At 41.6% G+C, this 12,598-nt stretch overlaps 1 protein-coding gene across 2 annotated transcripts in view; it reads right to left on the bottom strand.

Annotated features, from left to right (window-relative positions):
• Window positions 1-12,598, bottom strand: part of PARN (poly(A)-specific ribonuclease) — a 155,747-nt gene that overhangs the window by 142,236 nt on the left and 913 nt on the right. For both annotated transcript variants that reach the window (XM_045776083.2, XM_045776084.2), the window contains exons 2-7: window positions 9,620-9,984; window positions 9,056-9,133; window positions 7,711-7,790; window positions 7,177-7,244; window positions 7,011-7,092; window positions 659-719 (exon numbers count right to left, since the gene is read on the bottom strand). In XM_045776083.2, coding sequence (XP_045632039.1) covers window positions 659-719; window positions 7,011-7,092; window positions 7,177-7,244; window positions 7,711-7,790; window positions 9,056-9,133; window positions 9,620-9,638 — 388 coding nt within the window. In that variant the 5' untranslated portion in view covers window positions 9,639-9,984. The remainder of the gene's footprint in view (window positions 1-658; window positions 720-7,010; window positions 7,093-7,176; window positions 7,245-7,710; window positions 7,791-9,055; window positions 9,134-9,619; window positions 9,985-12,598) is intronic.

Here is a 12,598-nt window from a genome sequence, read left to right as displayed (position 1 = left end):
AGCAGCAGGTGCTTAAAACCGCACGGAAACACTCTTCAGGAAATAAAGGAAGGAAAAGCACTCTCGTGGGGACTTTAACGCCCAATGTTCACTCATGAATATTAGGATCACTTCCCTGACACGGAAGAGGACTCACGCTATGCACCGGGGATTTGAAATGAATGAGATGCAGTCCCTTTCCTCGAGGTGTCCACCCACCTGTCACACCACCCAGTTAGTTAGCTGTCCTGACCGTGCCGTCTACGCAGACTTTTTCCCTCCCATGAGAAACTGTCTCCAAGTACATAACAAGCACCGCTTGAAAAAAGGGAGTTTTTCATTAGAACATTACTAGCATACAGCTACTTTTTAAAGTACTCTGCCGCTTGTCTCACTGGAAGAAAACAGGGCAGTGACTCCCCACAGGGGGCCTGTTAGGATCACGGAGTCACACCAGTAAGAGAATAAACCCCAATCAGTAAGATCAGGAGTTGGTGAGGCCTTGTTAGAGCGAAATGAAGTAGGGTCTACTCTTCCCATTTGGTTCATGGTAAACTAGGCTAAAGTTTTTAAAAATTCTTATCTCAGACTCTGAGATTTTGTCTGGCAGGCACAAAAAGATCATTCTCAACCAAATCCGAATTTACAAGCTTTAAGGATAAGCCACATATCATCTTACCATTGCGGAAAACTTTATTAAAATCAAATCCTTGGCTTGCTAGAAAGTCAATGCTTGAGCTCTGAAACAAGAGGGAACAGAATATACAGTTGGTGGCAGATAAGTGAACAGAAGTAGAGAGGTAATTCACACGTGTAAACAAAAGCAGACAGACAAGAAAATAGCATGCCAAAGGTCAGAAAATTAGGATTTCTACTCCAAGGCTGACAAATAACCCTTTCATTTCAACTATCCGGGCTCTTCTCTTTTAGAGTTTATAAAACAAATACCCTTTGTTTCACAATATTTAAGAAAAATATGACGGGTAAACACATATTCTCCCAAAATGCAGAAAACTCCTGAACACTGTACTGAGGAAGAAACTATAAAAAGAAATAAAATGTACTGATAGTCTCTCACCACCAGTTCAAGTTTAAAGTAGCTCACACGTGCAAGTTGTAACACATCAACATCCACCCCAAGGTTGATTCTGAAAAACCCAAAATCTTCATAGGCTGGTCTTTACGTTCAAGATCCAAAATAGAGAAAAGATCCCAGTAACAAGACCGATTACACAAACATACCTCAAACCTAGAGCGAGCCAAAATACAGCAGTTTAAATGAAAACATTAAGAAAATACCACCATACATGGTACACACGAATGGCAAATCACAAAGTTCTTGACTCGATGTGACTGAAGAGCAGGAAATCTGACCGTAGCTACTCTAATCTCTTGTTTTAAGTCTGAACATGAGAGGGTGACACACCCGAGTCATTCCGATCTGGTTCCTCATAGAACTACCTTTCCTGAACTGTACTTTGACAGGATACCATCAGCCCGGATGAGGGACGTTGTACCAGTCCCATGACACTCATGATGGTATTCACTTCCGACATGTAGCCAAAGCAAGGGTTTCTGCATTCGTGATTTCTTTATGGTAAGGAAAGGTATTCTGAACCCTGCTTTGTTCTGATCCTATGTGCCACAGAGGTGTGTTTGTCTCCCCCCTCTTAGCTACTAAGAGACGCAGAGACAAACAGCGGAGACTTTCTTTGGCACAAATTCTGTGTTCGAATCACACCAAACTAAGCACATCTTCATTTTTCTTCTCTTCCAATTTTTCCTTTACTCATTCTTTAAGTGTTGTGTTAAAAGGTAAATACGGTATTTATCTTTATTAGCCAACACAAATTCTTTTTAAAACATGTGAGGATGTAAAAAAGACTATCTTAGGGGTGCCTGGGTGGCTCAGTCAGTTAATCGGCCTTCGGCTCAGGTCATGATCCCAGGATCCTAGGATCAAGACCCACATTGGGGCTCCCTGCTCAGCGGGAAGTCTGCTTCTCCCTCTCCCTCTGCTCCTCCCCCCTGCTCATTCTTTCTCTCTCCCAAATAAATAAAATCTTAACAAAAGAAAACTACTTAAAATGGTGAATTTTGTTATGTGTTTCTTACCGTAATTTTAAAAAATCCTTGACCCTACAAAATCTATTTGGGCTTAGTATCCATTACCTTTGATTTGTCCTAAATGTACCATTTTCAGGATTCAAAAAATGAGCACAGCTGCATAGCTACTTGGGAGAACAATTTCACGCAGCTATCAAAATTTCAAATGCATATGCCTGATGAGTCAGCAATTCCCCTTCTAGGAAATCTATAAAAAATCCTATAGAGGCACCTGGGTGGCTCAGTGGGTTAAGCGTCTGCCTTTGGCTCAGGCCATGATCCCGAGGTCCTGGGATAGAGCCCGACATCGGCTTCCTGCCCTGCTTCTCCTTCTCCCTCTGCTCCTCCCCCCACTCATGTGTGCACGCGTGTGCAAGCGCACGCACACGTGCTCTCTCTCTCTCTCAAATAAATAATAAAATATTTTTCAAACATCCTATAAAAATATTCCTACATATATGTGGCACCTGGCTGGCTCAGTCAGTAGAGCATACAACTCTTGATCTGAGGGTCCTGAGTTGGAGTCCCTCATTGGACACAGAGCTTTAAAAAAAAAAAATCCCACATATACACCAAGATCCACTATACATGAATGTTAACTAACATTGTTAAAATAGGGAACCGCTGGGGCATCTGGGGGCTCAGTTGGTTTAGCATCTGACTCTTGGTTTTGGCTCAGGTCATGATCAGGGTCGTGAGATGCAGCCCCGTGTCAGGCTCCGTGCTAGGCGCAGAGCCTGCTTAGGATTCTCTCTCCCTCTCCCTCTGACCTTTCCCCTGCTCTCTCTCAAAAAAAAGAAAAAGAAAAAGGAACCTTTGGAAAACTTCTAAATCCCAATTAAATAAATTACATACAGCCACACTGTGAAATATGAAGAAACTATGTTGAGTGGAAAATACATGTTACATAAAATAGGAGTATCAGGATTCCGCATATATTTTTTTAAAAAAGTAAAGTTAGGGGCGCCTGGGTGTCCAGTCATTAAGCACCTGCTTTCGGCTCAGGGCGTGATCCCAGGGTCCTGGGATCGAGCCCCATATCAGGCTCCTCCACTGGGAGCCTGCTTCTTCCTCTCCCACTCCCCCTGCTTGTGTTCCCTCTCTCGCTGGCTGTCTCTCTCTCTCCGTCAAATAAATAAAATCTTTAAAAAAAAAAAAAAAGGTAAAGTTAGATATACGTGGGTAGACCTTGGGATATAGATGGTCCCCGACTTAATAATGGTTCAATTTAGGATTTTTCCACTTCACAGTGGTGCAAAAGAATACACATTCAGTAGAAACAATACTTCGAATTTTGAATTTGGATCTTTCCTGGGCTAGTGATCTGTTCAGTACAATATTCTCTCATGATGCTGGGCAGTGGGAGCTCCCACCCAACCAGGTAAACACAAGTGCTTACGACCATTCTGTACCCATACAACCATCTTAAAGATGTCATTTTTAACCCATCATGGGGCTCAAACTCACAACCCAGAGATCAAGACTTGCATGCTCCAGACTGAGTCAGCCAGGTGCCGCACCCATACGACCATCCTATGTTTCACTTTCTATATGGTATTCAATAAATGACACGAGATTTTTAACATTATATTACAAAATAGGCTTTGTGTTAGATAATTTTGCCCAACAGCAGGCTAATTTAAGTGTTCGGAGCATGTTTAAGGTAGGGTAGGCTACTCTACGAGGTTCTGCAGGTCAGGGGTATTAAAAGCAGTTTTGATTTACAATGTTTTCAACTTACAATGGGTTTATTGGGACTTGCCACCATCGTAAGTGAAGGAAATCTGTGTATGTATACAAGTATATAAAAGTCAGGAAAAAGGAGGGTTGCCTGGATAACTCAGTCACTTAAGCATCTGCCTTCAGCTCAGGTCATAACCTCAGGATCCTGGTCTTGAGTCCTGCATCGGGCTCCCTGCTCAGCAAGGAGTGTGCTTCTCCCTCTCCCTCTGCCCCTTCTCCCTGCTTGTGTGCTCTCTCTCGCCCACTCACTCTCAGAAAGAAAGAAAGAAAGAAAGAAAGAAAGAAAGAAAGAAAGAAAGAAAGAAAGAAAGAAAGAAAGAAATACAATCTTTAAAAAAAGGTTAGGAAAAAGAAGTGAAATGGGGAAGGAGGTGGCACAGGGAAGAGGGTATTAAAAAAACTCATTTACTCTACAAATAGCAGGAATGTTTTGATATTTCACAATCATTTATGTATTAACTTCAATAAAGTCAACATCTGATGCTCAGCTAGAAAAAAAGAGAAGAAAAAGATAAAAACAATGTAAATGCCTAAAATACAGAGAACAGACTTATGGTTGCCAGAGGGGAAAGAGGGAAGGGGATGGGCAAAATGGGTGAAGGACGTGGAAGGTACAGGCTGCTAGTCATGGAATGAGTAAGTCATAGGATCAAAAGGTACAGCACAGGGAACACAATCAATAATATGTTAACAGTCTTTGTACGGTGACAGGTGGTAGCTACACTTGTGAGCACAGCATGACATACAGAGATGTTGAATCACTATGTTGTACACCTGAAACTAATGTAATATTATTTATCAACTGTACTCAAAAAAATTTTTTTAAGTAATGTAAATGCCTCCCATCCCACTGGATGGGTACACTCCCTGGGAGTATGTGTGGTTCTTAGTCGGCCCATTCTTCCATACCCTGCCTAGTGTGTAAGCATCTCACTGTGTGTACAGACACTGATTTTTCAAAGAGCCTATTACGTTGCTCTACTCCTCAACCCTGTTTTAAGGGTGATAAGAGCTTTCCAAGAGTGATTTTTGCCTAGACACAATTTTTGCCCCACTCTCTGACTTTAGATGCTCACCTCCTTGTAAGATCCAACTCTGCTGCAGTCCTAGAACTTTATTTTTTTTTACGATTTTATTTGTCAGAGAGAGAGAGCATGTGCACAGCAGGGGGAGCGCCAGGTAGAGGGAGAAGCAGGCTCCCTGCTGAGCAAGGAGTCCGATGTGGGATTGAAGCCTGATGTGGGACTTGATCCCAGGACCCTGGGATCGTGACCTGAGCTGAAGGCAAATGCTTAACCGACTGAGTCACCCAGGCGTCCCAACAGTCCTAGAATTTTAAACAAAACAGAAACCACCTTGGATGGAAAACAAAACAAAACAAAACAAAATTCAAAGATACTATCATTCACCTTATCCACACAATTCACAAGTTTACATACTAAGTCTAATCCTTTTCTCTTACTTTGCTTTTCCAGACCAAAAAAAAAAAATTGTAACGTTTATCCCACTGTCCATTTTATTGTACTCTGTTAAGATTTTATTTTTTTATTTATTTGAGAGAGAGCCAGAGAGCACGCAAGCACAGTGTATGTGAGTTGGGGAGGGAGGCAGGGAGCAGAGGGAAAGGGACAAGCAGACTCCACGCTGAGTGTGGAGCCTGACTTGGGGCTCTATCTCATGACCCTGAGATCATGACCTGAGCCGAAATCAAGAATCAGACGCTTAACCGACTGAGCCACCCAGGCGCCCCTCATTGTCCATTTTAGACATGAGTCTCTGGCCTGTTCAAATCTATATCTTTTTTTGTTTGTTTTTTAAATGGTGGCTGGCAACTAGAATTGCATTAAGTATTCCAGGTGTGACCACAGAATAGCTTGTGTACGACAGTAAGAGTTCTTCTGACCCGCTTCCAGTACGTACCTAGAGTATCTGTACTTGTGTTTGTATTTAGAACAAAGCCTCATCCCTAAGGTGTCTCATTGCCAATGTCTGCTTTTGCCCAACTGATGCCCAGCTAATGTCATGCAACCCACTTACATTTCTGTCTTCTCCTGGTATTGCTGGAAAACTTTATCCACACAAATTGCCAGACAGAGCCTATTTTTTTCTCAGTGAGAATCTACAAATACTGTTTGATTAGTATCGCCTACTAAGGTAATTGGTAAATAGCTATTAACTGAATGCAGAATAAAGGCCTACTTGTTAATTTAAGGAACCAGGTTACAAAACCAAAATTACCTTCACCTTTCCTCCTCAGCCCAGGCATATGATTAACTTGTAATTTCACTTGCCTTATTACAGAAAGAATCTGGCAAGGCTCAGTCACTCAGAAGCCTACCCTCCAGGCTTTCTTAACTGCATTACTACTTACATGCAGAAGGGAAGGATGGCAAGACTCAAATGAGCTAACTTTGCTGAGAGAGAAACGAGGACACAAGATTATACGGGAAAAAAAGATCATCCCTTGTCTCTAATCACGTATCCATACACTACACCACTTATTCACACCCTCCATATCCTTTATAACAGATTATTAAGAGAATAGAAAGAAGAAACTGATATTTACTGAGGTCTACCAGATGAGCTACAGCTCTAAAGGCGATGTGCTAAAGGGCAACCTCCCTGAATCCTCACCTTGGCTCATAAAGTATGACCTCTCCTCCTCAGGAGGAAACTGTGGACTCTTTCTTCACTGGGGAACGATGAAAACAGAACTGAGCATATGACTTTAGCCCCTTCTGGGTTCTCTCTTTTTAAACAGGATACACACATACTCTGTTCCTCTAGAGAATAAAGCTCTAACCTTGGAGATGAGTACAAAGAGAATGGGTTGGGAAGAAGCCTGAAGGACCTGATCTGTAGGTTCAAATCAGGGGTAAGATATTAAAAATCCCAAACAGAAACACATTACAAAGCCATATTCCCAAAGTCAGCTTTGCTAATAATAAACTCCATGTTCTGGTTTCAATCTGCCTGTCTCTTGCTCTTACCCCGATTCTAACGGAGAGAGGAAAAGAGCAGTGTCTTAAATTTGCTGCCCTAAGACTGAAAGACGTGAAATGGTTTGCTAAAAACCCAAAGGTGGTGGTAGAACCAAATTTTAAAAAGAAAGTTCTGATTCCACATTTCTGCACTGCCCCATCAGCACTTCATAACAGAAGAAAATCAATTATGCTACCAACCTGACAAACAAACTTGACATCTGGTGAGGATCTATTGAAGGGTTTTGGGAACACATAGAAGTTAAATGACTTTGTTATGTACCTGCAGGAGAGAAGACAAAAGGAGACTTAGTGGGCTATATTACACCAGGAAAAAAGAAATCCACCGCTTATTAAAACAACCTACTTTGAATCTGTGTGGTCATACTTAAAAGTGCAAAGGCCAAACTGAAACAGCAAAAAGTCCATGGAATGCTGGAAAAGGGAAACAAAACACTTGTCAAATCAGTGCTGTATATTTGACGTGAGCAAGAATACTCTCAATCAGATGGGCTTTCTAACTACTCAATTTGACTTTTAGCAGAATACTTCCAATTACAACAGATTACACATTATGTATCAGAAGCATTATTAATTTACATACGCTTCTTAATACTTTTCCCAATTAAGCACCTATCCACCAACCACAGCATCATATTGGGCCTATTTCCAAATCATAAAATAACCACATCGTATTCCCTACAAATCAAATTAACACTGAAAATACTAAACCTTCCCCAAAATATTTTCCAGCAAACAATTATTTTTGCTGTTATTTTTAACATCACTAAAATATCATTTCACAGCGGGGTTAGAGAAGTTAACATGCAAGTTTAATGATAACATTTCTTCATAATTCAATGTAAGGAAGACCAAAAGATGTTCGAGCACATCCACTTACCTTTTTAAGCTTCTGATACCTTTCTTCTGGAGTGTCAAAACCATTTGTCAATGCAGTGACTGAAGGTCCATCACTGATTCCTAATTTTAAGAAATAAACGTTTTCTTAATAGTCATGTAAAAACATCAGTCAACTAGTCAATGGCATGTAATTCCATATTCTTGTAAATTAAGATTAATCAGAAGTGCTCCTTACTTCACTTTTTCAAAACAAGAATTAATTTCACTTGACACCAAGCTAAACACTGTAATAATGAATTTAGATGAATGCTTTAATTGGATGACAGGTAGTGTAGTGCCTAAAACAGGTTTCAAAACACAATAATGATTTAAGAAAGCAATCTCTATGATTAAGTTTTGTTGCTTTCAAAAGGATTAATGCATAAGACATCTAGGAATCCTGCAGTAATCTTATTGTTAGAGTACCAGTCTTGATCAACAGTTTGGAGTAATATTTACCCAACAAAGGAATTTTGAAGGTCAAAGACCAAAATTATTTCTCGTGAAAACTTAGCTTCCCAGAGAAGTGACTCCAACTAGAAACTTCAGGCTTAAAGGTAAGTATTATATTGAACTGAGCATGGATTCCTTCAAAAAGGGCTGAAGTTTTTTAGACACATAAAATCAAGTAGCAAAGGTGAATATCTACAGCAATTGTTCATACTGACTTCAACAACTCAGAAACTAGTTTTCTACCCAAAGGAAAAAAAAAACTTTGCCAATCATGTTGATAAAAGTTTTACACACATATACACACCCATGCTGAGGTAGGCAATGAACACTTTCACTAAGGCAGAAAGAAATGCCTTCATTTACTTGCAAGAGCCTGACCCTAGAGTCAATCACAAAGGAAAAATATTCTATGATCCCACTTACAGGAAGTGCCTAGAATAGTCAAATTCATAGAGACAGAGGCAGTGGGGAGGGAAAAATGGAGAGTTACTGTCCAACTGACAGCTTCATTTTGGGAAAACGAAAAAGTTCTGGAGATGGATGCACGATGATGTGAATGTGCTTAATGCCACTGAGCTATAAAAACCACTTCAAGAGGGTTAATATAGTAAATTTTATGTTATGCGTATTTTACCATACACACAAAAAAAGCCTGACCTTAACCCTACCACGTGCATGTCACAGTGGTAAGCGGCACCACAACCATGATCTCGATCTGTAACCCTCAGAGCCCGAACCCACGGCACCTCTTCCAGGCCCTTTAAACGTGTAAGAGGAAACAGAGATTCCTACAACACCCAAGGCCATAAATAGGGAGGGGCGGCCAGCGGGCAGGGGGTCAGGAGGAGCCTTAGCTATGTATTGCTAGCCCCCAGCTTGAAAGCGAGGGATACCTGAAAACTCCCCATCGATGGCGAAGAAGTCGGCCTCTTCTATGGCCTGGTACACTTTGTGAAGATTACTCTTAAAATCTGCGGAGAAACCGAGAAGAGGCTCAGAAACGGTGGCCTGGCTTCCTGCCCAAGAGCTCCTAACGGGAGAGGAAAGAAGGGCTGGGAGATCCTGAGACCTCGGGCAGGAGATGAACAAGTCCTAGAAGGATAAAGAAGACGGAGAGTATCAAGTCCCCGAGGGGTGCACGGTTGGAGGGGGTCAAGTCCCCAGCAGGTGCACGGGCCTTAGAAGGGCAAGCCGCGGGGGATGCTCGGGCCACAGAAGCACACGGGACACAGAGGCACACGGCCCTGGGGGATGCCCGGGCAGGAGGACAAGGCCCCTAGGGATGCACGGGATAGAGAGGGACAGGGCCCCCAAAAGCTCACAGACTTAAGGGGAAGAAAACCCCTGAGGGGGTGCCTCAGCCCCAGGCCCCGTCAAGCAAACCGGCCCTGCTCTGGGCCTAGCAGGCCGGGTGAGGGGGACCGTGGGGCTCGGGGAGGTGCACGGAGGACACGCACTGCTCCTGATTATCTCCATTCTGCAGAGCGCCCCGCCCGGGCCCGCCTCAGCCGTTCTACTCGCAAAGTTCCGCAGGGACCGCTCCAACAGCGGTGGTAGCAGCGGCGGAGACCTCGGCGGCGACTTCCGGAAACAGCGAGCGCCGGCGCGCGTCACGTGAGCCTGCGTCAGCGGCGGGGGCGGGGCCAGGCTGGTCTCCTTTCATTCCTTCCAGGGACAGAGGAGGGGCGTGGCTATGGGAATCCCCAGGGCGTGGTCTAGCTTGCTGGGCCAGACGTAGGACCGTAGCTTCCGAAGAAATGTTCTTGTCTTGACACCCAGTTGGTGAACAAATATTCCCTAGCAACATTATGTGCCAGGCACTCTGAAACGGATGGAGATACAGTGATGAACAGAGGAGACAAAGTCCCCGCCCCGTTGGAGCTTAACTTGGGGTAAAAGGGGAAAGTCAGGCAGAAATCAAACTTGCCACTTGGAAAAACAATCAGCGCTATGAAGAGAAAGAGCCCGGTGCTGCAATAAGAATAATGGTGGGGGTGGAGGGGGGGCGGAGGGGAGAAAAAGAAGAATAGGAGGGAAGGTTACTTGAGAAAGGTGAAGAGCATGCGAAGCTGGGACCTTTATCTACCGTACTAGCCAATGGGACTGCCGAACGAAATAGATGAGATCTTGCTGTTTTGGTTGGTTGGGAGTATACCATTGATCCTCAGAACCTACAACGGTGTTGATGCGCAGTAGATGCTCAATAAACATAGGTTGAGTGAATGAATTCACTTTCATCTTTCACAAAAGCCGACTCTGAAGTTGCTTTCAAAGGCTAGGTCTGCCATTAATTAGGTCTGGAATGTATTCAGCCTTCCTAAACCTCAATTTTTTCATCCACTAAGTAAGCTTAAAGATAAGTGGTGATAATGTCTGTGAATTATAGAGTACTGTATAAATAAATGTAAGACATGATTAGAGTTCTGATTAGAGTTCTGAGTTGTCACAATTCCCCTGCATTCACACCTCTTAGTTTAAGATTTATTGAGTACAAAATCTGTATGTTTTGGGGGGAAAGATAACCATTTTCCCCCAAAAGGTAGTATTAAGTACTCTAAAGAATTCAAGAGTCTGGACATATTTTCCCCACCAATTCCTTCCACAAGTTCATTTCCCTTGCTTCATTCAATGGAAATTTACATATAGGCAATTATGTTCACTATCCCTAGTGTGAACAGTAGAGATTGAATGTGAATTCTGGAGTTTACATAGAATGGGAAGAAGAAAAATATGATAGGTAGTCAAACTGCAGGCTTGAAATATCTCTGTCTTCTTGTTTCAGCTTTAAAAGTCCGATACAGAAAGTACTAGACACATACGGCCACTTAAATTTAAATTTTAAGTAACTTAAATAATTTTAAGTAATTTAAATAAGATCTAAGTAATTTAAATAAATATCAAAACTTACTACAAAGCTATAATAATCAAAACAGAGTGGTATTGGCATAAAGACCTAGAAACCAATGAAATAGAGACCCCCAAAGTAAACCTTTGCAGATATGAACGTATGAATTACAGCAATTATGCAGACATCATACAACGGGAAAAGAACAGTCTTTTCAACAATAGTGTTGGGAACACTGGATAGCCATATGCAAAGAATGAAGTTGGATACTTAGTTTATACCATATAAAAATTAACTCAAAATAGATCAAACATCTAAATCTAAGAGGTGAAACTATAAGATTGTTAGCATAAAACATAAGGCAAAAGCTTCATAATATTGGATTTGGCACTGATTTTTTTTTCTGAATATGATACCCAAAGCAGAGGCAACAAAAGAAAAAATAGATGAATGGGGATACATCAAAACTTAAAATATTTGTGAATCAAAGGATTCTATCAACAAAGTAAAAAGTCAACCCATGGAATAAGAGAAAACATTTACGAATCATATATATGATGAGGGGTTAATATCATTAATATATAAAGAACTTCCGCAATTCAATGACAAAAAATCTGTTTAAAAAATGGACAAAGGACTTGTGAAAACATTTCCCCAAAGAAGGTATACAAATGGCCAATAAACACACAAAAAGATGCTCAACATCACTAATGCAAATCAAAACCATAATGAGATACCCTTTCACATCCCTTAGTTAAGAAGTTAAAATCCTTGCATGCTGTTGGTGGGAGGGTAAAATGGTGTGGCCGCTGTGGAGAACACTATGGGGATTCCTAAAAAATTAAAAATAGAATTATCATACAATGCAGCAATTCCATTTCTGTGCATACACCAAAAAACATTGAAAGCAGAGGCTTGAATAGGTATTTGCACACCCATGTTCCTAGCAGCACCATTCATAATAGCCAAAGGGTGGAAGCAACCCAGTGTCCATCAACAGAGGAATAGGTAAACAAAAAGTCAGATATACTTAGAATGGAATATTATTCAACTTTAAAAAGGAGAGATTTTCTGACACATGCTACGAGGTAGATAAACTTTGAGGATATTATGCTAAATGAAATAAGCCAGTCACAAAAAGACAAATAGTGATTCCACTCTTATGAGGTACCTAGAGCAGTCAGATTCACAAAAATAGTAAGTAGAATGGGCGTTCCCAGAGGCTAGAGAGAAAAGGGGGTGGGGAGGATGGCTTGCTATTAAACGTTTAACAAGTAAGGAGTTTCAGTATGGGGAGGTGAAAAAAGTCCTGGAGATGGATGTTGGTGATAGTTCCATAACATGTGAATGTACTTAATGCCACTGAACTGTACACTTAAAAAAAATGGCTAAAATGGTAAATGTTATGTTATGGATCTTCTAACACACACACACACACACACACACACACACACACACACGCTGATACCTAGTACCAAATTATTCTCCAGAAAATGAGTTCACACCTCTCTGCACTAGCACAGGACAAGTCTTTTAATTCTTTGCCAATTTGATCTATAGGGGGAAAAAATGTCATCCCAAGTGATCAGTT

This window comes from Ursus americanus, chromosome 2 (assembly GCF_024610735.1).
Source record: "Ursus americanus isolate L20-20 chromosome 2, mUrsAme1.1.p, whole genome shotgun sequence".
Taxonomy (NCBI): domain Eukaryota; kingdom Metazoa; phylum Chordata; class Mammalia; order Carnivora; family Ursidae; genus Ursus; species Ursus americanus.
Note: the sequence above shows the minus strand (reverse complement) of the source record. Positions and strands in the feature narration are given on the sequence as shown.